Source organism: Microtus ochrogaster, unplaced genomic scaffold (assembly GCF_000317375.1).
Source record: "Microtus ochrogaster isolate Prairie Vole_2 unplaced genomic scaffold, MicOch1.0 UNK6, whole genome shotgun sequence".
NCBI classification, from domain to species: domain Eukaryota; kingdom Metazoa; phylum Chordata; class Mammalia; order Rodentia; family Cricetidae; genus Microtus; species Microtus ochrogaster.
In genome coordinates, this window is record NW_004949104.1 from 6,064,051 (window position 1) to 6,092,010 (window position 27,960).

Here is a 27,960-nt window from a genome sequence, read left to right on the forward strand (position 1 = left end):
AGAGAGAGAGAGAGAGAGAGAGAGAAAGAAAGAAAGAAAGAAAGAAAGAAAGAAAGAAAGAAAGAAAGAAAGAAAGAAAATGAGCAAACGGTGAAACAGAGGAAGAAGGAAGGAAAAGAATCCAGCTCCAGGAGTGGACGAACAGGAGCTCTATAGCAATAGCAGCTTCCGCCCAACCTTGCAGTGTGTGAGGACTACAAATCCCAGCAATAGGAACAAGAAAGTACTCGAAGCCTAAACCTATGTTTGTTGTAAAATGACAGGATAAATACTAAGCCCCCCCCTTGAAAAAAAAGGGGATTCACCTCTTTTATTCTTACTATGTATATTTCCCAAGCTTACTTAGTAAACATGGAGGATTATTATCTCCGCAGTTAAATGTTTGGGACTGAACATCAATCTTTATAATCTGAGAAGGATCCAAAATATTTACTGCAAAGATTCAGTGCAATAAAGCACAACATTTGTCTATAACTACATTGCATTCATCACTAATTGAAGACTCTGCCATTCCCTGACTCCTTAAAATGCAAACTAATGATTAAAATGATCCATCATCAGTCCTTCTATCTGAACCCAACATCTTAAAAAAGGGGTTTCAGAAATTGTAAAAGAATTTTCACCTGGACTAAAAAATTTTCACCTTGGACTAAGAAGCCAAGTTTACTTCTGAATTCTCCAGAAATTATATAATTTAGTGAACTTTGGTTCATGATACATAGGCAAAAATCAGCATTTAGACAAGTTGCCTCAACAGATAGGACAAAAATAAGAAAGCATGAACTAACCTGTCCATGCCACAAATATTCTCACCTGAGTTTTGGAACATTCTTTTTCCTTTCAACTGGATCATTCCCAGTAAATGTCTATACTGTCAAAACCAGTGTTTCTCTCTAATAACAACAATGGCTGGCCTTTTTATTACAGGGCTTAAGTACTAGAAATGTCAGAAACATACCCGAGACTCTTCACGTGAAGCTCTCAGGGAATGATTCCCTGAGATAGAATAAAAAAACCTCATTTCTCAGTTACATATCTAGTTGTAATTATGAAATGTTCATGTTGCTCAGGATCACAACCCTAGGCTTTCCAAGTCACTATAAAAATATCAAATATATAAAGAAAAATTGAGATGCATTTCAGGTGAAGAAACACAGTATCAGCTTTAGTCGAGTGAGGGACTGCATTCCAAGGGGCCAGAAGGGGGCAGAGGTGGATGGGAATGCCAGTTTCAGCGAGGTCTGATGACTTCTCACCTCAATCTCCACCACTACTATTAGAATCAGCTAATGTATTTCTTTTTTCTCCCATGCAACCTTGAATCTCAAGGCTAAAGTTAGATGACTTAAGAATTTTTAAAGGTCCAATTATTTCATTTAGGGCTAACACTACAGCTAAATTAAAGACATGCTAACAAGTTTCCCTTTTGAGCCTCATTAATTAAGAAAGTAATCAGAGTAGAGGGAGGAACGAAGGGTAGCTGGGTGGCAGCTTCACTTAAATAGCTTGGAGGTACCACCATTTCTTCCTACCACCAAGGCAAAGGGAAGACTAATCAATTCCAGATTATGAAATCTGAAATTCTGAAGTGTTTTACATGTAAATACATATTTTAACTACACACATTTCCCTTGATTGCCTGAAGACTGAACTAATCTTATTCAAAGAAAATTTTGATTCACCATAATCAAAAGGTAAAATTAAGACCTGCTTACTTCACAAGTTTTCCTTAGGTGAGCTTGTCAAAAATTCCTCGCTGTCTTTAAAAACCACAATACAGGATTTTCAATATTTTATTCAAGATAAATCCTGCTCAGAAATACATAGTAATTCTACAATTACTTGTTAGACCAAGTTTATAATTTACAATTTCTTAGAGAGAGCGTTTAATTTAAAATTATATTTTAAAAAAATTTCAATGGCTACAAATGAATTTTAATAACCACCTAATATGTATAAATTCACGTGATGATCAATTTGAATCCTATATAAGTATATCTAACATGGTTCTTAGTGAACTATATATATTTAATAAGTCAATCTCCCCCTACTCTCCCCCTCTCTCCATACACACACACACACACACACACACACACACACACACACACACAAGGCCTAATGCGATTTCACCTATCATTGTCTCTGAAAATATAAAACATTAAGGAGAAAGCATAAATTAATTCAGAGGAATAGCACTGAATAATTTTTCATGGAAAATATAAGAATCAAAGCACATATTCAGCATTATTTAAAATTGTTCATGTGATCACCTGTGTGTAAAAATGCTTTGAAAACTTTTATTAGGTCATTTTATATATAATTACTAATAAAGATGTATCATAATAAAGCATTCGTAGTGTATTCTCTAGATAGATAATTATGAAGTACTAATATTAACAATTTCAAAATAAATTAATAAACAAACTATTAAACTTACCTTTTTGTTGGCAACAAAATGTGTTCTCAAGCTTACAAAGCAAATCCGTATTTTCATACTTATTTTCATTGACTTTTATCCAGAAACAGTTTTCAGACATTTCATTTGGTCCAATCTGCAATCAGAGAAAAGGGACTCATAAATACCTTAGCAGTTCACCCATCCTGGCCCAATCACAGCACACAGATCAAAATCCTCAAGCTCCAGCAGATGTTTGTGGAGTCAGCTCTTTGAGATCTGACCCCAAAGTCGGCCCAGTGACAGATATATTTTTCAGAATACTGAGGTCTTACGAAGAGAAGAAAATAATTTCCACGATCAAATGATTGTGCGCTTGCAGCTACTGGAGCTCATCTCTTCCTAGCTATGATTCTTGGTTATTGTTGATGTTCATTGGATACCCGAAACAAGTTATCCCCACATAGAATCTCCCACACTTACAAGATCAGGAACATCCTTCAGGAGGATTGAGACTTCCAGTCACCTATGTACAAGCTTTGATGTCAGGAAGTACTCTCCCTAATAGCTCCACACAGAGAGAGTTAACTCCAAACACTAGCCTTTCATATTTTTGAGAAACCCTTTATAAAAGTAAATTCCATGAAATTATCAACTGTCACCAAATTTGCAAAACAAAAATTACTAGACAATAGCAAAGTACTCGAATAAAAAATAAACTGCATACATAAAATATATGTGCATATACTATATATATGCAATTGATATATTGTCATCAGGAATAAAGTTCGCACGGGAAACGATGCATTAGTAAATCTAAACTGAAGAAGTTATGTACAAGTATGTCCACTCCCACCAACAGGCCTTACCTTTAACCAGTTCAATCTTCTCATGCTGATTTCAGGTTTAAATTCTTTCTTTGGTTTCAACCCAAATGGCAGGTTTAATGGAGGAGAACTTCGCCCACTGAGAAATCCCAGGGGAGGTGGTGGTGGCACTGGTCCACCAAATGGCATTGCCATTCCTGGAAGAGGGGGAGGTGGGGGAGGAGGTGGGGGAGGAGGTGGGGGAGGAGGTGCTGCTCCACAGAGTGCTGGTGGGGCAGGAGGAAGGGCTGAAGGGCTAAGTTCACCTTCCACTGCAGTTTGCAAAGGAATTTTTGTGCCAGGTGGCAAGGCACCAAACTGGGAGGTGGGAGGGGATGGTGGAGGGAAGGAAGATAAAAAAAAAAAAAAGTAAAAATGTGTGTACAAATAGCAAAAGCAGAAGTGCATTTATTTTAAAATGTGATACCATAACAAACTAAAAAATACCAGTATTTAACAATTGCTTATGAAATTCTGTAAGTGTTTCTTCCAATCTGAACATATACATATAGCTTTCATTCTCAAGAAAATGTAATTTCCCCAATTTGAAGCAGTTACAATAGAAATGGTTCCATAGGCCTAGAAGATTAAATAGTCAATAGTCTCCAGGTAACACTAGAAGCATTGTGAGGAACTAAGTCCAGTCAGGGTGCATAGAGAGTATACAACAGGAGGAGGGGAACCTCAGTACAGAAGGTCTTATTCACATCTTATAGATTTATATATACATATATATGTATGTATAAATGTTTCACATATAACATGGAGGAAAAATACGCATGTCATTTCTACCTTTGTGCCTTTACTTCAGGCTTCTCAAAAGAATACACGTCAGGAGGATGAGAAGGAATATAAAATTCCTAGTAGAGCCTATAAGGCACATCAGTGTTTGGTTCCTAAATATCTTCAAGTGATTTTCTATTAATTCTATGTATGTGCCAGCATCATACTAATTTCAGGGTCTAAATATAAATTCTCCCTCTTAATCTTGATCATTACCTAAGCCATCTCTACTAGCTTTTTCAATCTGAACTAACAAGTCCTTTCCTCGGGACAACTGGTCCTGCCCACTCACTTATGTCCTAGTATAACGAACTTCTCAGAAGTTCTTGGCAAATCTGGGAAGTAATTATGGAAAGGATCACGGACAATTATCTCTTTTATAGCATATAAGCTTCATGAGGGATGTGACTGCAATCTGTTTATCAGGTACACACAGTGCCTTTAGAAAAGCAAGGGATAAAAAAAAGGCAAGCAAGGGACAGAATCAAGAGTAAGAAAGTATCACATTTCTTGGGTGGATGGGGAATTTCTCTAGAGCCAAACGTCACTAAGAAACAAAATCAAATCCGGACCTGCAAAAAATAAAGAGCATCTATTTCTCATTTTGACGGTTAAATTCTCATAGAATACATTGAGTTTACTGGATGGTTCATAATTATGCAAAAGACCTTCTGGATTAATGTCTTTTATTGTTTTTATTGAGCTATACATTTTTCACTCTCCCCTTCTACCCTCTCTCATGACCCCCAATGCTCCCAATTTACTCAGGAGATCTTGTCTATTTCTCTGGATTAATTTTTATAATATGGCAATTTCTCTTTTTATGGCAATTTCCTAAAACTACTAACAGTGTACTAATATGTATATATAGATATGCCCATGTATCTATGTGTATATATAATATACATACAAACAGGTTACAGAGCTTTAGGAAAGAAATATAAAGAAACATCCTAGATAGTTAAAAAAGAATGATCATAGTACTTTTAATTGACTAAAGCAAGCTTCTCCTCCAATAGCCATGAACACAACTGTCAATGTGTAAAATGTAAAACACAGGAGATACCTTTATTTTATTTTAGTTTTACAGCATAAATTTTCCCCATTTTATATCAAAAATGCAAGGCAACCGATCAAAAGGTCATGGGTATATTTTTGTGATCCTAAAATGCAATCCTTCAAATGGGGAGTTTTTAAAAGAAAATTTTGAACATTAGCCGAAAGAACAGTTACAACTGTTTCAGATAGTACCTTTAAGTAAATCACATGGGATGCACTTAAACCTGCTCCATTTCATAGAAAAGAATCTGATTCTTAAAATAATTTTGCTGATACCAGATACTTTTTACAGCAATGTTAAAAAAGCAATGATAATAGGATCCTCTTTTATTTTTCAGAGTCAAGTCTGTAGTACAGGCTAGCCTCAAACTCTCAGCAATTTTTTGCTCCAGGCTCTGAAAGCCTAAGATTATAGGCAAAAAGCATCATGTGTAGTGAATAGTTTCCTTGTTTACAAAGGTTTTTATTTCTGAAAATCAGATAGCTGTCTTACAAAGTATCTTAAAGATGATTTGTAACAGAGCTAACATTGCATATTCAAAAGAAAACAAAACTAGCAGTAATATCTGGAACAATACGCCTGAGCCTCTTTTCATGTAGCTATAAATTAGGATGAGAGAAAAATGGAACACTACAATTATTGCTCATCATCATGTATGTAAATCGATAGGAGGGAATATACGTGTGAATGTGCCCCTACAATCCACACAAAGCATGCAGATGATGTATTTCTTATCTCAGTCTTACAAGAACAGCATATATAGGAACTATATCTGCTCATAATCCAGATTTGCTCTTTTTTGTCATGTTTTAAATCTGTTTACTTTTGGAAATTGAAAAATTATCAGAAAATGTTCTCATTCAGCTAGGGGTTATCTTTCATGGCAAGGCAACTCATAGGCTGACGGTTTGAAGAAATAGGTTGAGCAATAATTTCCCGTAGTGGGATAAAGATCAGTGATGGATGACAAATGAAAGAGTAAAGGACTTTCTTAACCTTTCCACTTAATTACTTAGGAGAAACAGTGGATTTTAGAAGCAAAATCCAAATGAAGCATAAGGAAGCCAGGTAATCAGTAAAAGACTGGGTATTCCCACAAACACAAGCAGGAAAAAGGTGACAAAGACTATCTTTAAAATATAAAAACTGCAACATAGAGATGCAGATGGATAATACTGACAAAATATACAAGAAAAACTAAAGTTTAAACATTTTGAGAGACTGTGAAGATATAACATGACCTTTGTTTCCATGGTATGATTTTGAAATCAATTTCACTTGAGATGGTATTTTACCTGAGATTTGAAAGCTTGTAACTCTGCTTGAAGCTCATTAATCTTTACCTCTTTTTTCTGCAATTGAGCCTGAGTTTCTTGGTGGTCAGTAAACTCTTTTTCAAACTAAAAAGGAATAAAAAGAGAGGGCGAGATAGAAATGAAAAGCGTTATTTTTCGCATGAAAATATGGCTCTAATGATCTGTCAATAAAACACTCCTGAATTGGTTTCATGAAAGGAGTGGCAGAGCCCTGACAAGTCGCCCACCAGCCTTTCTCTAAGTCTCTCCAGGTCCCTCCAAAATCATTTATTCAGAAGGGAAGAGACAAAACCTGAAATAGGAGCCCATGACCTTCTATTCCCAACAGAGCAAACAGGCCCATAGTTATGTACGACCTTGGCATTTTTCTTAAAAGTCCCTGAATATCATAGCGATTGTGAATAAAGCAACAGAAAGCCAAGCACTGCATTGCCTTTGATGCTACGCTCCACCTGCAGAACCTAGCACTTGAAACACATTGAAAGTTCATTAGTATGATTTAAAAAGGCAGTTTTAATAGTTCTAATGGCTCACAACTTCATTCCATAAAAACATCAACTGTTTGGCTGGCTTCTCTTATGCCATGCCTCCCACTGTCTTACAGAAATTAAGGATAAATTAAATTTTCAAAGTCCCTGGTAAAACACTTTCTGGGAGGAAGGCAAATAAAATGTGGTGTTCCAATGAGTTTTCTAATTTATATATCCACTAATCACAAGCTGCTATGTAGTATTCATATAGACTCACTTTGCCATCATCTAGACTCAAAACCTATCCTGGGGGAACTGAATTTAAATAGACTATTGTCTCATAATCGAGAACAAGCATGCAGCACTTTGGGAAAAAAAAAAAAACACAAAAAGATGCAACTGCTATGTGTCTCCAGACTGCACTACTCTATGTCATTAGTGAGTGTGTGTGTGTGTGTGTGTGTGTGTGTGTGTGTGTGTTACTTTCTCTATAACTTGGAAGGCAGTTAAGAGGCTGTGTCAAGTGACAGACTTGAGTTATTTTGTTTTAAAAAAAGTCACATTTCCTGTTTCCACAACCTGAGTTATTCAGTTGAAATCACAGCACATTCCTATAATGAATGCTTAACAACTTTAATAATCTGCTAAAGTAGTTTACATTCCCAGAAACAAGCAGAAATGAAACAGTCTCAGGCCCTCACTTCTGCATGGCAACCCCATCACCATTCTTTAATCTTTAAAGTATAAAAGGCATATTTAGGTTTCAGAACCAAAATTCCTTGAATTAGAAAAGTTACTTTATCATGGTGAATGATTTTTCTGATACGTTTATGGATTCATTCTAAAAGTATTTCACTGAGTATTTTTGTATCAATGTTCATGAGGTAAATTGGTCTGTAATTCTTTTTTAAGTGTATCTTTCTGTGGTTTGGGTACTAGGGTAATTGTAACTTCGTCAAAAGATTTTAGTATTGTCCCTTCTGTTTCTAATATGTGGAACAATTTGAGGAGTATTGGTATTAGCTCTTCTTTTAAAGTCTTGCAGAATTCTGCGCTGAAACCATCTGGCCCTGGGCTTTTTTTGGTTGGGGGATTTTTTTTTTTAAAAGATTTTTTATTGAGAAAAAAAAAATTTCCACCTCCTCCCAGCCTCCCACTTCTCCCACCCTCCCCCCACTCCTCTCTCCCTCCCTCTCCAGTCTGAAGAGCAGTCAGGGTTCCCTGCCCTGTGGAAAGTCCAAAGTCCTCCCCCCTCCACCTGGTCTAGGAAGGTGAACATCCAAACTGGCTAGGCCCCCACAAAGCCAGAACAAGAAGTAGGATCAAAACCCAGTGCCATTGTCCTTGGCTTCTCAGCAACCCTCATTGTCCACCATATTCAGAGAGTCCGGGTTTATCCCCTTTTCCAGTCACAATCCAGCTGGCCTTGATGACTGCCTCCATTTTCCTTAAAAATTTATCTGTTCTTGATTTAATTTTGGTATAAGGTACCTAATCCAAAAAATTGCCCATTTCCTTTATATTTCCCAAAGTAGTGGAGTACAGTTTTTGAAGTATAACCTAATGATTCTCTGGATTTCCTCTGTTTTGTCTATCTTTTCATTTCTGATTTTGTTAATTGGCATACTCTATGCCTTTTGATTAGTTTGGATGAAGGTTTATCTATCCTGTTGATTTTCTCAAAGAACCAACTTTTTGTCATTCATTTTTGCATTGCTTTCTTTGTTTCTATGTTGTTGATTTAAGCCCTCACATTGATTATTTTCTGGCATCTCCTCCTCCTGAGTCTGTGTCCTTTTGTCCTAGCGTTTCCAAGTGTGCTGTTCAGTCACTAGTGTAAGATTTCTCCAGGTTTTTATGTGGGCACTTAGGGCTATGAACTTTCTTCTTAGCAATGCTTTCAAGGTAGTCCATAAGTTTGGTTATGTTGTGTATTCATTTTCATTGAATTCTAGATAGTCTTTTAAGTTATTTATTGCGTCTGTGACCCAGAGGCAACTGAGCTGACCATCGTCCCATTTCCATGAGTTTGTGGGCATTCTGAAATAGTATTGTTGAATTTTAACTTTAAGGCATGGTGATCCAATAAGATACAGGGGGTTATTCCAATACTTTTCTATCTGTTGAGGTTTGCTTTGTTAATCAGTACATGGTTAATTTTTGAGAAGATTTCATGGGGTGCTAAGAAGAAGATATATTATTTTGTGTTTAGGTGGGATGTTCTATAGATGTATATTAAATCCATTTGAGCCATAAACTTGAGTTAGTTCCTTTATTTCTCTGTTAAGTTTCTGTCTGGCTGTCCTGTCCAGTGGTGAGAGTGGGGCGTTGAAGTCTCTCTCCCCTTATTAGTGAGTGGGGTTTGATGTGTGATTTAAGCTTTAGTAATCTTTATTTTACAAATGTGGGTGCCTTGTATTTGGGGTATAGGTGTTCAGAATTGAGACTTCATCTTGACAGTTTTTTTCCTGTGACAAATAAGAAAAGTCCTTCTTCATCGCTGTTGATTAACTTTAGTTGAAGTCTACTTTGTTAACTATTGACATAGCTATACCAGCTTGTTTCTTACGTCCATTTGATTGGAAAGACTTTTCCCAACCCTTTTCTTTGAGGTAATGCCTGTCTTTGAAGTTAAGGTGTGTTTCTTGTATGCAGAAGAATAGTTCCTGTTTTTGTGTCTATTCTGTTAACCTGTATGTTTTTATTTGTGAATTGAGACCACTGATATTAAGAGATATTAATGTACAGTAATTGTTAGTACCTATTTTTTTGCTTTTGTTGTTGGTGGTGGTATTATGTGTGTTTCCTTCTTTAGGTTTTGCTGGTGTGGGAATATCTATTGCTTGTGTGTTGGAGTTTTTCTTCTAGTGCTTTTTGAAGGGCTGGACTTGTGGATGTGTATTGTATAAAATAAATATAAGTATGTTGTGGTTTTCAGGCTGGAAAATTATGATAATATAACAAGAAAAAAATATCAAACACATACTAGAAAAGTATTATTAGAAAAGCCAAGTTTTGTTTTATTAATATTTACTAATAATGTTTTATAAAGCATCTTTGCATCATTGTAAGTAAATACTGGACACAGTTTACTTAGAAAAGAGGAGGTTTGATCAGCTAACAACTTCAAAGTTTCAAAGTACAAAATTCACTGAACAAATTCTATGGTAAGTCTAACACTTGGCTATATCATCTCATGGCATAAACAGTCAGGGAAGGACTGTTAAACAAGAAGTAGCATAGAAGAGGAGAGAAGTTGAGGTTGAGCCTTTACCAAGGATCCTATGCCTCTCAGGAGGATCATACGAAGAAAGAGCACTATCTAAATCTTACTTAACCAGTTGTCATCGCTGTACATTTCACAAGTGCCAGAGTTATACTGAGAACTTTTACCCCTGAGACTTCAGAGGGGTGCATTTATACCATATCCAAACTACAGGAGACGTGCTAAGCTAAAGATACCAATTAGAAATCCCAAAGATATCCATAAATGTACCTGTTCCTTAGAAATCTCAACTAGATACTATACATTGATTCCTCACAACTCAGGGATACTATTTCCTCCATTAGTTCTTTTCTCATTAACGAAAGCTAAATGAGACCTCTTTTGTAGGCTTACACACCAAATGAGATTTGTCTAACACATGAATTTTCACACTGCCATATATATATAATATCATGTAATGTTTCTCACCTTAATGGCACTCTATTTGTAAGCTAACAAAAGTAAAAATCTTTTCTACCTTATATCCTTTTATTGCCTTAAATTTAAAATAAACTAAGTAATTATTTATTAAATGAAGTGATGAGCCAACTTCTGGCAAATTTTTCTTTAGACATTGAATGGCTACATATATCATCGAATAAATGTTTCAGCATCCAAAATTCCTTTCTCATTTTTATATTAAAGTTCACAATTTAAATGCAGAAAAAAAGGAACAAAAAACTTCCTAAATAAAAGTAACAATAAAGAGGCTTTCTGACAATGGAAAATGGGCTATCAAAAAACAAGGGGAGATAATTTACTTGTGAGATAACAAAAAGAAATCAAGAAGGTTATAGTTTATATAGTCTATGAAACTTATTAAACTGACTTGGCTAAAGAGACAAATGCCTTATTTTAGCACTTGTGAAATATCTCCAATCAAATCAAGGTAGCCTTGGGGATAAACCAGTGTCTGTTAAAGTACACCTTAGGAAAACTGGTATGACAGTGTTCTACCCCCTGCCTCCCTCCAAAAATTTGCTAGAGCGACATCACACTTACAAAATTACACACAGAAATGTAAAGAACACAGTTAAAGTTGAGATTCTACTCAATTTCATTCCCGGAGGTAAATGTATTAGTGTCTCTGTACAAGAAGGTTGATAATTCAATATATTGTATATACTTTCTGACATTTCTGCTCTTCATTTTTCAAATTGATGCACCTAAATAAAAAATTTACTTGTATAAACTATGATAGCTTCCTGCCTAAAGCAAGGTATTTACATGCATCCTTACAAAGCTATCTGAGCAAAGATTCTGCTGATATATACAAGATGATACGGCACTAGAAATTTTTATGAGGCAAAAGCATTTTCTTAATATATGCAATGAAAACAACTTCTGGCTTTAAAAAAGCAGGTAACCTTGAGAAAGGTCTTTTATATACATTGAAAGCTTACTATTTAAAAATCTTTTGAGTATTTTTTATTTAACTTGACTCATAGACCCTACACATGAACAAAACGTTAACTGTTCTTGATCTATCAGCATTTAATATTAAAAACAGTTCTATAGGAATGAAAAGTTACTGTGGGACAATGGTCTTATACCCAGTAAAGGTTTGTCATTTGTACTGATTTAATAAAATACTGATTGGCCAGTAGCCAGGCAGGAAGTATAGGTGGGGCAACCAGAACAGGAGGATTCGAGGAAGAGGAAAGGCTCAGTTTGCAGTCATCCATCACCCAGACACATAGGAAGCAAAATGAGAATGTCTCACTGATAAAAGGTACCAAGCCACGTGGCTCATACAGACAAGAATTACGGGTTAATATAAGTTATAAGAGTTAATAAGAAGCCTGAGCTAATAGGCCAACCAGTTTTTAATTAATGTAAGCCTCTGTGTGGTTCTTTGGGACTGAGTGGCTGTGGAATCAGGCAGGACAGAAACCTCTGTAAACAAAAAGTAAAGATATTATCTAAGCTTAAAACACAAATTTGGCTGAGAGAAGGGTCACACTATGTCTAACAGTTATTAAGCATTTTCTAACCATTTGGGCAGTTTAAAAAAACCTAACCATTTCTTTCTTGCATCAAACTGACTCTTCCAGGCAATGTCAAAATCATATTCATAGCTCTAACACTAGTATGCTGGCTGGCTTTTGTCAACTTGATACAAACCATAGTTACCAAGGAAGAGAGAACCTCAACTTAGGAATAGTATCATCAAATTGCCCTGTGGGCATTTCCCAGGTCATTTTCTTGACTGATGGTTTATATAGGAGGACCCAGCCCACTATGAGCAGTACCTCTCCTATAGAGGCACCCCAAGATTTTATAAGAAAGCAGGCTGAATAAGCCATGGGAAGCAGGCCAGTAAAGAATATCCCTTCATGGTCTCTGCTAAAGTTCCTGCAAGCAGCTAATGGTATAGGTTGTATAAGCTTTCACGAAGTGGCTGGTTGATTCCAAACTTAGGTTATCAAACAACTTCACACACAGAAATTTTGAGAGTTCTTTGAACCTTATGAAAACTCATTATATGTTCAATCAAGAATACAGAAAGGTAGAAATCTCTCCAGGGGCACTTAGGTCCTATTATATTAACAGTGTACACTTCATGAGATGGTACCCAACATAAAGATTCAATAAGTGAATATTTATGTGCTTTAATTAGCTCCAAGAATTCAAGTTTGAATGACTACTTCAAATGTCAAGAATCTAAACAAGAAAACAACATCAGAAATTCTAGGCCAGAAAGAAGAGGCCAAAACACTGGGGGAAAAAAAAAAAAAGATGACTGAAGTCAGAAAAATTGCTAGGTTGACAACAAATGAAGCTGGTTTCTTCTTTTATAAAATAAGGGGAGAAAATTGGAATAGGGTCTTTCTCTATGTATCCCTTGCTGTCCTGGAACTCACTATGTAAACCAGAATATCCTCAAACTCCAAGAACTGCCTGCTTCTGACCCCCAAGTGCAATGAACAAAGTTATGAGTTATAATACATTAAAATGTTCTCATTTTTTAAGATTATACTGTAATCACATTCTTTCCCCTTCCTTTCTTCTCTCCATTATTTTATTTGCTCATTCCAGAAGCATTACTTGATTCTTTTATAAGTAAAGAATCAAGAAATTGTTCATGATGAGAGTGAACCAAGGGAAAAAAAAGTCATGGGTTTACTCTGGAAGAATAGTTAACATATCATATAAACATGTTTAAACACAGGATGCCATGCTTCTGTGATGATTATATTTAATGGAAGAAAAGAACATGGAGAGTACTCCCAATAGCTAAATGGAGCAAGGTCTTGTCACACAGGCCTGAAGGAGATGAGGACAGAGGAGTTCTAAGTACTCTGAAAAAGCAATACCAGTAGCAGCTCCCACAGTTCTGCAGAGGAAATTGGTTACTTACTTTCTTGCAATGCTCTGATGCTTTCTCTTCATACTCTTCTAGTTTTGCCTGATCTATGCAAGTATCTAAAATTATAGTAAAAAAATTAAATTGAAGTTATGGAAAATAATTATATACATCTGTTTGTAGAATACTAGATATGACAAATTATTCAAATTTATTTTCCATAATGTACCTCATAAGATTTTTAATATAACCAATATTTAAACAAGTTTAAGAAAAATTCATGTTAATCCCAGCACTTGGGAGGCAGAGGCAGAGGCAGAGGCAGGCGGATCTCTGTGAGTTTCAAGACCAGCCTGGCCTACAAGAGCTATTTCCAGGACAGGCTCAAAAGCCACAGAGAAACCCTGCCTCAAAAAACCAAAAAAGAAAAAAAAAAGAAAAAGAAAAAATCATATAACAAGAAAAACAGTAAAACAAAATGTCAGTTTCATTTTCTAAATGCAATTTATAATCTTTCTATATTGTATTATTCTGTTAATTATTTTATTTAAAATGCTACATCATGGCCTGTAAATTTATGGACTTTAGGTCATTTTCCATTATAAAAGATTAAAACAATTACAACCCATGCAACTCTAAATTTTTGCCATTTAAGTGAGAAAACTGGCTATCTATACAGCTCTAAATATTCACCTTTCAAGTTTCTGATAATTATAGCATCCTTTTATTCTCACTATAAAACTCCTGCTGGCTCTAAGGAATTTTAACTTAATATACAAAGAAAACAAAAGTTTTGTTTCAAAACGCCACTGTTTCAAGTTCCTTACTTCCAGAAAACATTCCAGCCACCTTGCATAAGCCACAGTTACAAAGAGGTGATATGTTTTCATAGCCTTTTCATATCACCAATTATCTTTTACTGAGGTTATACCAAAATTGAGTAAGTGCTGCAACTTAAGTAGATAAACTGTGGAATAACTTAAGTGAAGCTTTGGAACTTTGAGATCTTTCTCTGAGGATGTACTGTGAGTAGAGATCTTTGTTGTCTGCGCTAAGTATGTATCAGTCAGCACTGGACATTAAAAAACTTTAGTCTGCTGAGCCTTGCACATCTTCAAAATCTTGGCATATCTCTGTACACAATACTAAAAGAATCATAGAGGTTAGTATCTCCACTGATCTTGACAGAGAGAAACATTTAGTATTCAGAAGTTGTCAAACTAACAGGTAAACACAAGCATTCAAAACTCAAATTCTGACTGAAAAGTTCTACATATCTATTTGTTACAATTTCTGAAAAGTCATTTTCTTTGACATGTATCTTTATTTTATTTCATCTTTCAATGGAACTAGAAGAATGACTCTGGAGTTATGAGCACTTGCAGAAGACTCAGATTGGGATGTGAGTGAGTATGTGTGTGAGTGTGATTCAAACAGGTTCTTGTAACTAAAGTTCCAAGAGCTCCATTACCTCTTTCTTTCCTCTGCAAGCTCCAGGTTAGCATAAGATTCACAAATATGGACTTGACAAAACTCTTGCACACATAAAATAAAATTAAATCTAAAAATGTGGACAAGACACTTTAACATAAAATAAGAGGTTTATATGTCAGAAAGAATGCTGAAGAGATGGCATAGTGTCTAGGAGTGGTTGCTGGACAAGTATGTAACAAAAGGTTGAATCACAGAACACACATAAAAACATTCCATACATGCCCATAACCCCAACATGGAGAATAGAGACAAAGGGGATTACTGGGGAATGGTTGCCAAAATAGCCAACAAATGAAAGCTGGAGATTCAGCCGAGACTCAACCTCCCTGCACTTACCCACATGCACACCAGTGCATACACCACACAATCACTCACAAACATAAACACTACACAAACACAGAAATGCTTTAAAAAAAAAAGACTGGAATAAACCAGATTAACTTCTAATTCAAATGAAGCAAGTGTTCTCAATATGCTTTGAAATGCACGTACTCATTGTGCAGCAGAATATTAAAAGGGCATTCATAGGAATATTTAATAAATATTAGGATGTCAAAAACTTCTCGAATGTCTTGGTTCCACCTACCGAAAGAAAAGAATACAATGCCTGCCACCAATATTGGGTGCCAATATTGTGGTAACTGGGTCAACTGCTTACCATTTGGAAACATCAGTTCTAGAAACCAACACACAAAAAAATCAAGAAAGGCTTTGTATGCTGTAGTTATAGACACAGCTTTGACCTTTAAGACTTCATGAAAGAATCAAAGGCCCTCAGAGGGTCTCCAACCAAACGAAGGAAACTAATACCTTAGAGCCAACCCATGATTCTAAACTCAACAAAATAGTTCTACACAAATAAAAGAAATACTCACCTAGAAACTGGCCCAAATCCAAATCTAGTCTTTTTCTGTATGAGAAGTCTGGATCTATTCCATCTCTATGCAATACAATCTGTGACACACACTCATCAATTAGTTTGAAGTACTGTTGTCTAAAACCAAAGAACAAATAACAGTCACTTCAAGAGTATACCTTTACATCAAACCATATACTTGATGGAAATCTGACTTCAAGTGAAAATTTTACTCAGTTTCAACAGGAGGTGTAGCATAGCATGGGAAACTCCTCTAATGAGGCCATGACATATTTTTAATGTATCAGGAAATGTAATATTCATTGAGGATGATTTTCCTATAAGTCAGACATCTAATTCATTTGCACTAAAAAAAAGATAATATGAAGATGAGATACATCCTTAGAGCCATCTCAAAGTATACCAGAAATTCATAAATGCAAATCAAACCACCAATAAGCTTGTCTAAAAATTTCTACTGGAACTTCATATAACGATTTTGTGGAGATTCAAAATTGATATTCTAAATAGTATTAGACCAAATTAATATATCTTACATGAAAGACTAAAACTTCAATATAACAATGTAGAAAGGCCAAAGTTAAACTAAAAGTTTGAAAAAGGAATGTATTCTTAATAGAACTCATTCCATCTGCATTCCTGACAACTTAGTAACATCACCTAACTTAAGGCAATGTGAAGAAAATGCAATAGAAAAAAATTGTGGGTAAAGGCAATTCAAGCAGCAGGGTGGTTTATAATAAGGAACCCCACATCACTCATCACTTGTGAATTGATTTCCATTCTCAGTGATTTATAGAGTTTTTGCCTTTTTTCTCTAAACCATATTCTTCAAATGTGATGGCCCTTCTAGCCATATAAGCTTTTCTTTCAATGAGCCATGCATGGGTACCACTATCTTTGTACAAGTTAACTTACGCTTAAGGCATCAATTATAATGGTGAATAAAACCACTTCAGCTTCAGCATGAGGAAAGAACATTTAAAACTGCTAACAATGGCCCTGAATTCATGGTGACTCAAGCAGCATTTACCAACCAGAGACTGACAGAGCCACGCACGTCGTGACCAAAAAAAATGGATAATCATACTTTACACAGAATTCTCATTTGCCTTTTACATGAATTTAGAATAGAAACACAACACAGTAATTAAAAGGGTATGCTAATATTTTTAAATGCAATCAATTAGTAGGCTTATGTAGCATTTACCAATGCTTAACTATTAAGTCTATTTTAAATGAAGAACCAGAAAACAGCACATTAAACAACAAAACAGTTTGCTGGTCAAGTTTATACTATTCACAGGAACTACAGTGACAGCAACAGTTTGATGCATGGAGAACAACCACAATGAAGATGTGAAGTTTCATTTGCCCTTCTCTTCTGTGTTGTCTAGTACAGCCAATGACCCTGCCATAAACCCTCCACTATCACCCAGCGGTATTGCTACCTAAATAAGGTTTTCCTGTAAATCTTACATGAATTTGGTACAGAAAGTTCAATTCCCCCAACCATGTATGAATAAACTTTCTGCAAAACTAAAATGATAATAAATGATTTTTTTACTTTATGACCTTAGAAACTACTAATAAAAGTGGAAAGTGATATCAAGGCCATTTACTAAGTACATAATGTGTGTCAAGAATTTACCTCCCATGGATATCAATCATTCATGGCAAAAGAAGGTCTTTGATTTTCAAAAGAGAAATGGAAAAGTGGATGGGGGTGAAATGGAAGGAGAAGATGGGGGAGAAACTAGACAGGATGATAAAACCAAAAAATAAAAGAAATGAATAGAATATTTACTATGAGATGATAAACAAAAATTCAATACAGTCTTATTCACATAACCACATATAAACTTTACAGTACAGTCACGTGGCTACTCATCAAGAACCACATTTGGGTACTCATGTTTACTTAGAATCACATTATGTTCTATGTGAGGTAAACAAAACAACTTGTCAAGCTCAGACAGCCAAGACATAATCAACTTTATAAAAAGCAACCTATCAATAGCATTCCTGATGATTAAGAAATAACCACAAAATATTATACATTATATAATAAGTAGTAAGCTGGTGATGGTTTTCACTTTTTTCTTTTATTTTTTGAGATTAAAATTATATCATTTATCCCTTCCACTCGGTCCAACACACCCCCTGTTTATTCTTTCAAATACATGACATATACACATATTTCTAAATATAACCTGATCAATATGAATGTTACCCATATTGATCCCATGGATCAATAAAACATTCTCGTGCTCCCCTATCCAACCTTCCTTTATCCCAATCCTCCTTTTTCCCCAAGTTCCCCCATCCTCCCCTTCTGCCTTATCTCTCCCCATCTCCCCTTACCCAAGGGAGCCACCTTAGGGTTGGCAAGAGACTTGAACCTAGAGTGGCTCCCAGGAGCCCAAGCCGAGGTCCCCAGTTAGTTCCTTGGACAGCTGAGGATAAAGAACCTGAAATGACCCTATCCTATAGCAATACTGACGAATATCTTGCATATCATCATAGAACCTTCATCTGGTGATGGATGGAGATAGAGACAGAGACCCACACTGGAGCACTGGACTGAGCTCTGAAGGTCCCAATGAGGAGCAGAAGGAGGGAGAACATGAGCAAAGAAGTCGGGACCACGAGGGGTGCACCCACCCATTGAGACAGTGGAGCTGATCTATTGGGAGCTCACCAAGGCCAGCTGGACTGTGACGGAAAAAGCATGGGATATAACTGGTCTCTCTGAACATGGCGAACAATGAGGACTGATGAGAAGCTAAGGACAATGGCACGGGGTTTTGATCCTACGTAATGTGCTGGCTTTGTGGGAGCCTAGCCAGTTTGGATGTTCACCTTCCTAAATATGGACGGAGGGGGGAGGACCTAGGACTTACCACAGGGCAGGGAACCCTGACTGCCCATTGGACTGGAGAGGGAGGGGGAGAGGAGTGGGGGTAGAGGGAGAAGGGTGGGAGGAAGGGGGGAAGGGTGAGAGGAGGGTGAGGGAAATGGGAGGCTGGGAGGAGGTGGAAACTTGTTTTTTTTTTCCTTTTCTCAATAAAAAAAAAAAAGAACAAAAAAAAATAAAACATTCTCCTACCTAAGGTTCAAGGATCACTATAGAAGAGGGACAGAAAGATTCTAAGAGCAAGATATCAGGGAGTTTGCTATGAGATGTGTCTCCTAATAACATAAGAAGACACACTCAAAGTTTAAACAACATGGCTGCCTAAACTTGCTGAATAAGGACAATAAGAGACATGTCTTCAACTCTCATTCAAAGGAAAGGATACAACCAAGAACTTTCTGGAGTTGAAAAATTAACAGCAATGCCATTATATCCACATCTGCCTAAATATATGACCAAAGAAAACAGTCTATAGACCATTATGAAAGAAATAAAAGTAACGTGCTTATCTCAATAAAATATTAGATGAATTTCACAACTAATAGTTTTATCAGTTAGACAACAGAACATGGCTTTCCCTTACCTTATAAAATGGTCATTTCGAATGAGCAAAAGGTGCTGAAGAATAGAAACAAAATATCCCTCTGCTCTAGTGTTCTTAACTGTGGACCACAACATGTCATAAACATCAGCTGCTTCAGTGCACTGGTTAAGGACCACAAGAATTTATTCAAACCCTACACCAAATGGCTAATAATATCCAGTATCTTCTGGATGCAGGTTTAGAAGACTATTATGCAAACAACTGTCTAGAAATTGTTGTATTAAAAGAACTATCAAGGAACTGAGGGTAGAGAATGCCAATTTGACCTGAAACTTTTTTATCCCTCAGAATCAACTGTACCCACTGCAGAAGGCAGTGGGAACAAAGCCAGCAACTGATGAGGAAAGCATATTAAGTTTTAAGGATGCCCTGAATAACGGGTATAGATGCAGGGATAGTGTGCATCAATGAGAAGCCATAGTAAAAATTAGGATTCTAGCAGATCCACCAATTTACATGAGGTCTCCAAGGTAATGCATCCATCATGGAGAAAGGGGCATTTAATGGGTTGAGGCTATCTCAAATCCGATACTACAAAGGAGAAAAACACCATACATAAAAAACAACAGATTGTACATATATGTAACAATCTGGTCTAAGTTAATCATTTTACTAATTGAAGCATTGTTTTTCATATATTTACTGACAAAAAAATTAGCTAATAAAATAGTGACACTTTCTTAACACATAAAGTTCTGATTTCATTTCATTTCTGTGGAATGACCTTAATGTTTTATGGGATATGGTGCATGATTTTAGATGTAAAAGTAATTTCACATAATTTAGGACTGAGAGCAAAAGGATATTCAAGTTCAGCTCTAATATCTTCAAGGCGATGGGAGAACTCAATCAAGTCTTCCTCTTTGTGTTCATCAAAAACTTTAAGTTGTATATCCAGGCCATCATTCTTAACACACTTTAAGTTCTATAGATATTACATAAAAATTATGATGGGTTAGATTCTCAGTATGAGTAATCAAGAACCTGAACAATAAACCAACCATTCAAACGTGACGTGCAGAATTCAAATACTTAAAGTGTTAAATAATACTCAAACCTTATCATCTATATTTCAAAACTAGATTTTTATACTCAAGTCTTTTCCCGCAGATGAATTATTCTTGAGAGTAATTTATCTAAATTTCCCCCACTCAAGTACACTTCTAATTTAAATATTAATGAAGAGACTACAGGGCACTTACTGGCAATATCTCTTTCAATCCACAACGCATAAATTCATTTCTGATGTGAAGCCTCAGGTCCAAATCATCAGGAGATGTAACAAGGGCATTTATGAGCTGCATACAAGCTACCTACAACAGATCACACAGAGAGACTTACAGCCATTGCCAACATTTAAAACAAAGGAAGCAGGAAAGAAAAAAAATGAGCTTTATTCCAATTATTACATATTTTCTCTCACAAGAAAGCCTAATAAGATAATTTGTAAGTAAAATATTATATGTAGAGACATATATAGCTTCTATAAAATTATGTATCACTTATTTGGAGACTGATGTGAAGAAAACAAAATTATCTCTTCATGAAACTTCATGTATGGCTGAAGGTCTTGTTTAATACCATTCTATTACATATTATACAAACAGAAAATAACCAGAATGAAAATTATAAACATCTATTACCATGTGAATAATAAAAAAGAATAGTTCAATAATTTTTCCATTTTTCAAAAGAACCAAAATTCCCCAAAACCTCAAAATCAAACGGTCCTAAATGGAATGGTAAGTCTGCTGCAAAACATGAAAATAAAAAAACTTGGTAATGGGCATCGTCTAAGTAAGCACAAGATCTTAATTTGTCAAGCAATCACTCTTATAATTTTACAAAAATTCAAACTTACTGTATATTATACTAACTAATATAGAATAAATTATATAGCTTACTAAACACAATAACATGTAATAGAAGCTGGGTAATCAATTTTTTCACTTCAAGTAAGTATTAATTCCTACTTTTAAATGTACCAGGCTTTTCTCTGTTTAGGCCACCAATCAGCTCCAATAACAGAGCAACGTAGTTTTGAATGTTTGGCCTGGCTTAGTTACTTTTCTAGCTAATTCTTTTAACTCAACATGTTTTCACCTGTTTCAATTCATCTACCTTTTGCCACAGGGCATATTATCATTTTTCTATATATCTTACTTTCACTCCTTCTCTATGGCTGGCTGGCATATGTCTGGCTTCTTGCCCAATGCATGCCTCTCATTCTCTCCTCCCTTTCCCCTTGTTCTTCTTTCTCTTCCTGAGGCTAGAGTTCTTCTCCTATTTATTCTCTCTGCCTGTCAGCCCCTCATATCCTTTTTCCTGCCTAAGTATTGGCTGGGCACCTTTTCATTAGACCAATCAACAGCCTTAGGCAGGCAAGATGAAACAGATATAGCATATTCTTACATAATTAAACAAGCATCCTTATATTATTAAATGAATGCAATATAAACAAAAGTAACACACCTTTACACAGTAATATTCTACAACATTTATATTCTTAATTTTTAATTCCTGGATTAAAGTCACCTTTTCATCATTACAAATACATATTTTAAAAAGGAAAAGGTTTTCCTCTCTAGAAAAGAAATGTTTTATTTTTGTGGTGGTGGTGATAGTGTTTTTGTTCTATGTCTACATTTTACTCCAGGTCTAGCAAGAACTACTGAACTATTTGCCAAAAAGAAGATATAAAACAAACAAAATATACTAATTCTATGTATAAACATACAAAAATAGCTTTAGTGGATTTTTTCTCATCTAGACAGACAGTATTCATGACAAGAGCCAAAGACCCCTAACAAAATCCTTAATAGCAGACACATGAAGAACTCCTCTGACATGGCCAAGGCTATCAAGGGGCTGCTAAAGCATGCAGCCTATTGCTGTTGCCCTTGATTTATCTCCAAAAAGACATCAGGTAGATCAGAAACAGGTCCAAGAGACCCCTGAGTTAGAACTGGCCTGAATATCCCCTCCCAAAGGAATAGTTTTCATGATAACAGAAGCTTCCCAAGAAGGGAGGTAACCTACAGTCCCACCCAGCTGCAATTCCTGTGAACCACAAGACTGACCTGCATGGCAATGTAGTCCACCTTATAGGTGCAGTTGTGGCAGCTGATGGTGGTGGTAACGAACAGTGTCTAACTGGAACTGAGAACTACTCAACAAGATGGGGTCCCTGCCTGGTGACTAGTAAAGTCACAGCTATTTGAGGAGATCTACTAATTTACTAGAGCAAACTGATCTCTAAGAATAATCTAAACATTAGCCCTTATACCTACAGGTAAGTGTAGACTTCGCCCTATATCAAAATTCTCTTTGCGGAGACAGTGGGGCTGATCTATTGGGAGCTCACCAAGGACAGGTGGATTGTGACTGAAAAAGCAGGGGATAAACCCGGACTCTCTGAATATGGAGGACAATGAGGGTTGCTGAGAAGCCAAGGACAATGGCACTGGGTTTTGATCCTACTTCTTGTTCTGGCTGTGGGGGAGCCTAGCCAGTTTGGATGTTCACCTTCCTAGACCAGGATGGAGCGGGGAGGACTTTGGACTTTCCACAGGGCAGGGAACCCTGACTGCTCTTCAGACTCGAGAGGGAGGGAGAGAGGAGTGGGGGGAGGGTGGGAGGAGGGGGAGGCTGGGAGGAGGCGGAAAATTTTTTTTTCTCAATAAAAAAAAAAGAAAAAAAATCTCTTTGCAAAAGATGGAGATGATTTCTTTGCAACAAATGGAGACAACTCCAAAATAGTCACAACTAATCAGAATGCAGAGTTGTAGGGCTCAGCATCAATAAATATATCCATGAAACATTGCCATTCCTAAGGCTCGGGAAACACTGCAGAAGTGGGGACAATGGATCAGAGCCAGAGGATTAGGAAGTATGCTCTGAGATTGTATTTCCTAGTAATGTCAGGAGCTAAATTGTCACCAACAAGAATGTGTGTCATAATTAAGTCAAAAGAGGACAATACTAATGGACATTCCAAAGTGAATAGTGAAAAGCTGACAAGGACTCAACCCTATTAAAAAAAAAAAAAAAACCATAGGCAAAAGAAAAGCTCAGAGAATGAGAAGTAGTCTTCCCTAGGGTAGAACACACCAATTGTTTGTCCAGTACCAAATGTTCAGCCCAGAAAACATATATACAAGTAACATTATACAGACCGAACAGACTATATTTAGGAACATATATGTACAGTGACAGTAAAAAAAAAAAAAGGCTACAAATTTGAAAAAGAACAGAGAGTAGTACATGGGAGAGTTTGAAAAGAAAAGGAATATATGTTATAATTATAATCTCAAGAATAAAAGAGACAGCAAGAAGGGAAAGAGTTTCTCTCTGGAGAAGTATTCTTTTTTGTTGTTGATAATGTTACTTTTCTATGTTTATATTCTATCCCAAGAATAGCAAGGACTATTGGACTACAGATCAATATGTTTAACCTCATGCTGTTGCCTAAATTGTCTTTTCTCCATCCTTAGGGCAAGGCTTATGTGAATTTAAAATACTGGTTTTGGATTAAGACACCAACAGGGGTCTCAGTTCCTGCTGGTTGAAATACATGGTAGTAACTCTTATATTTGATATTTAAACATTAAATCTGACCAGCAAGACTCTACTGTCAAAACTTAAGATTGTTTAGAAATGTGAAATAAAGCAGGAAACAGATAAAAAGAAAAAGAAACACTTTTTCTAGTTTTTAAAAACTAGAAAACATAAAACAGTCAACCTTTCTAGTATAGTCACTCAGCTGGAACCAGTTCATGTCAAAACGTCAGGTTTAAAAGGTTTTCTTTCCACTCCCTTGCCACTCCCTTCTTGGTACCCACAACACTTTTCTTGTCAGCAATACAATGCAATTTTCAAAACTCTGAAAAAGAGGGGGAGGTGGAGAGAAGATCAGAGAAAGAGGATGTTTTCCTCTGATTTTTCTATACTTCTCTATATTCAAGGATGCTAAGTCAATCTCAGTCACTAAAGTTTTAAAAAACAGTAAAAAGCAGCACCAAAATTCAACAAAATTAGTAGAAAATAATGTCAAAGCAGAACACTGATATAGCAGATAACAGTATGAAATAAAAGAACAGGAAGACAAGGAATGACCCAAATTATTTCTGGAATGTATTCATAATGATAATTTTTCAGAAAAGGAAAAGCTATAAAAAAATTTCCCCAATTCTAATAATTTGACATAATCATGGCTTCCGACTATACTTAATTAATCTAAGCCATCTGTAAATATAAAGCTGCATGAAAGAACATGGATCTGTGTTATAAAGGATCAAATCTACAACCAAAGTAAAGACCAAAGAGCTCCTAGAATTCTGAGCTTGTGGCCACACTAAGACACTGAACTGGAACACCACACAATTACATAGTAGGTTACCTGGTAACAAGTGGGTGCTGGTCCAGAATCTATACTATGTTGCTTTGAATGAGAATGGCCCTCATAGAGTCATATTCTGAAATACTGATCCCCAGTTGATAGAACTACTTGGGAAAGACTATGAGGTATGGCTTTTTTGAAGAAAGTATGGCCTTGTGGGCTTTCAGGTTTCACAAGTCTCCCTCTCTCTCACCCTGCTGCCTACAGATGAGGATGTCAAGTTCTCAACCACTGCTTCAATGCCTTGTCTGCTTGTATCATACTCCTTGCCATGATGGTCAAAAACAACCTCCTGAAACTGTAAGCAAACCCCAACAAAATTTTTTTTCCTAACGTTGCTTTGGACATGATATATCCACCAGACACTGTTCTGGGTGTTAGATTTAGTTGTGCCAAGTAAAGGGGTGCGGCTTGTTCATGTACTACTGTATTAGTCAGGGTTGGTGTTGCTGTGATGAAATATCATCATCAAAAGCAAGTTGGAGAAAGAAAGGATTTAATTAGCTCTCATATCTGGAGTCACAGTCCATTGAGGGAAGCCGAGACAAGAACTCAAACTGGGCAGGAACCTGCAAGCAGGAAATGATGCAGAGGCCACAGAGGAGTGCTATGTAATGGCTTGCTTAGCTTATTCTCTTGTAAAACCCAGGACTATAAGCCTAAGGGTGGCACCACCCCCAAAGGACGGGGCCCTCCTCTATCAAATATTAATTTAAAACTGCCCAACAGGCCTGTCTACAGACTGAACTTATAGAGTCCTTTTCTCAATTAAGGTTCCCACTTTACAGATAATTCTACCTTGTGTCAAGATCACATAAAACTAGACAAAACAACTCCCATATTCCTAGCATTTGAGAGAGTGGAGACTTAAAGAAATTATGACTTTGAGGGCTAACCTGAGCAGTAAAAGCCCCTCTGAAGAAGGGGGGTCAATACTATGAAGAAAAGTTAAGACTACTCCAAGGTTTATGGCCTATGCAATCCAAGGAGTAAAATAATCATGTACTCTGATGGGAAAAAACCACAAGTAAAATAAAGGCATAAATAGATATAACAAAATAAATACAACAAATGAGACAAGTAAAACAAAAATAGTTACTATGTAGGATAAAGCTCATCAAAAAGCAATCTCAAGAACAAAACAGACGATAACGGAAAATTTAAAGAACTAGAAAGAGGTTGACAGGACAGTGGGCCTGGGTTACTCCTTACCCAAAGAGGATTCCTGACCTTGAATTTGAGGGAGCTGATTCAAACACAGATACATAACACCTAAATTCTTTCTGGTGCAAACTTCACTACTATCTCTCATTCTGCCCAGCATACAACATGAGAAAAATGAACAATCTATGCATGTTTAACCTTTGTCTTATGACCTTTCGTGCACAAATACACTTAAGTGCAAAATTCAAGCAAGGTACAGTAGCACGTGATATACATGGCCATCCACAAGGAATGTCCAGTTTTTCAAAGGTCACCAAAGCAGAGATAACTATGCTAAAAGAACTTAGAATGCAATCTAATGAGCAGAAACAAGAGCTGACTTCTGAAAGGTCAGCTTGGAGTCAAAATGTTGTTTTTGAATATACGTAGATGTTAAATAAACCTGGAGCTAGGCCACACTGTAAAAAGAGTGTGCTTCAGGCCCTCAACCCAGACTGAAAACAAGTACTGGAAAACAATCAAATGAAAATGCAGCTAGATCTGTGAATACTCACAATCTGGGCCTGGAAAATACAGTTTCAAGGACTTTTCATCTTTTCTACCCTAGAGCAGAAACCAGCCATCTCTCTGTGTACAATCAAATTCCACATATGTCAATATAAGAAGAGACAATGATGCTTATAAAGTTATTTCCAGTATATAAAAAGAAATTTTAGAGATATTTGAAGAGTATATAAGCATTAATTCAGAAAAGAACTGAACAGACTATATAATGTAGATAAACACAGAAATGGTGTTGTGTATCAGATTAAAGCTCTATAATCTCCTTTGTTCTCCCATTTGAATGCTCAATACATGATAGACATGGTAAGAGAACAAGTCAGAACTTGAAAACTGCAAATGCCCGACACAGAGATGCAGAAAAATGAACTGTAGTACTCAAGGGCTAGAATTTACATGAGCACCAAGATGAAGCACAAACTTATATTTTTAGAAATATTTTTAGAGACATTCAAACTTCCCTTGAGGTGTTATTAAATTCTTCCATATCCTCCAATGCATTCTGAGGAAACTGCTAGTAATATAATTTTTATATCAAATGGTAGATAGCTATAAATAATAGAGCATAAGCTTCTAAAGGGCAGGAATGTATGAGCTTCACTTTCCCAGGTCTAAGAGCAGCAGCCCCCTTTGAGGCAATAATTGAGAATCCCAAACTAATATTCCCTTTTAGCGTTCAGAAAGATGCGTGTTAGGAATGCTCCAAACACTGGCTATAGTATTAGATATTTTAACATGTCCGGATTCTAAATGTCCTCCACATACTTATGTAAGTTCATATTAAAATGATATTTTAATATTAAAGTCTGTTACTATAAAGACACATAGTTATGTTTTATATTCTACTTGACTCATGCTTATACATTAATCTTATTGAAGCAAACAGCTATAAGCAGCAGTCAAAAACAGAGACTAGTTAGGAAAAACTGCATCCTGAGATTCTCCAACTACAGGCCTAAAAATACACTCTCTAATATCCTTCTTCATTTGTCCTTTGTTGTGGAATATTATTTTAACTAGACAAAGATGTGTTACATTTGTTTATGCTGCAGAATATAAATTTAACTGTGTAAAGGTGTGATACTTTTATTTGTGCTGTATTTGTTTTGGGATGTAAGGATGTATGTTTAATTATGTAAAGATGTGTTGCATCTGTTTGAGGCACCTTGCCAGCCTGAGACACCTGATTGGGGCAATAAAAACTGAAAGATCAATAGCTAGTCAGGAGAGAGGTAGGAAGGGCTGTTGGGAGAGGAAATCTGGTCCCCAGTAGGTGGGAAAAAAAAAGCAAGAACAAGATGATGTCAGAAGAGGAAAGAACAAGGAAGTGGCCTATGGCAAGAAGCCAGGCATAAGCTTCTAAAGCCTATATAGAGAAGGCCTATATAGAGAAGCAGTGGGAATATACCCAAGAGAGGCCCTATCATGCAACAAAAGTATATGCTCAACTATGTTCATAGCAGCATTGTTTGTAATAGCCAGA

At 36.2% G+C, this 27,960-nt stretch overlaps 1 protein-coding gene across 1 annotated transcript in view; it reads right to left on the reverse strand.

Moving 5' to 3' along the window:
• Positions 1-27,960, reverse strand: part of Diaph3 (diaphanous related formin 3) — a 447,861-nt gene that overhangs the window by 267,308 nt on the left and 152,593 nt on the right. The window contains exons 10-17 of the mRNA XM_005366057.2: positions 20,557-20,667; positions 20,161-20,279; positions 19,334-19,450; positions 15,832-15,950; positions 13,517-13,581; positions 6,400-6,504; positions 3,265-3,579; positions 2,438-2,552 (exon numbers count right to left, since the gene is read on the reverse strand). Coding sequence (XP_005366114.1) covers positions 2,438-2,552; positions 3,265-3,579; positions 6,400-6,504; positions 13,517-13,581; positions 15,832-15,950; positions 19,334-19,450; positions 20,161-20,279; positions 20,557-20,667 — 1,066 coding nt within the window. The remainder of the gene's footprint in view (positions 1-2,437; positions 2,553-3,264; positions 3,580-6,399; positions 6,505-13,516; positions 13,582-15,831; positions 15,951-19,333; positions 19,451-20,160; positions 20,280-20,556; positions 20,668-27,960) is intronic.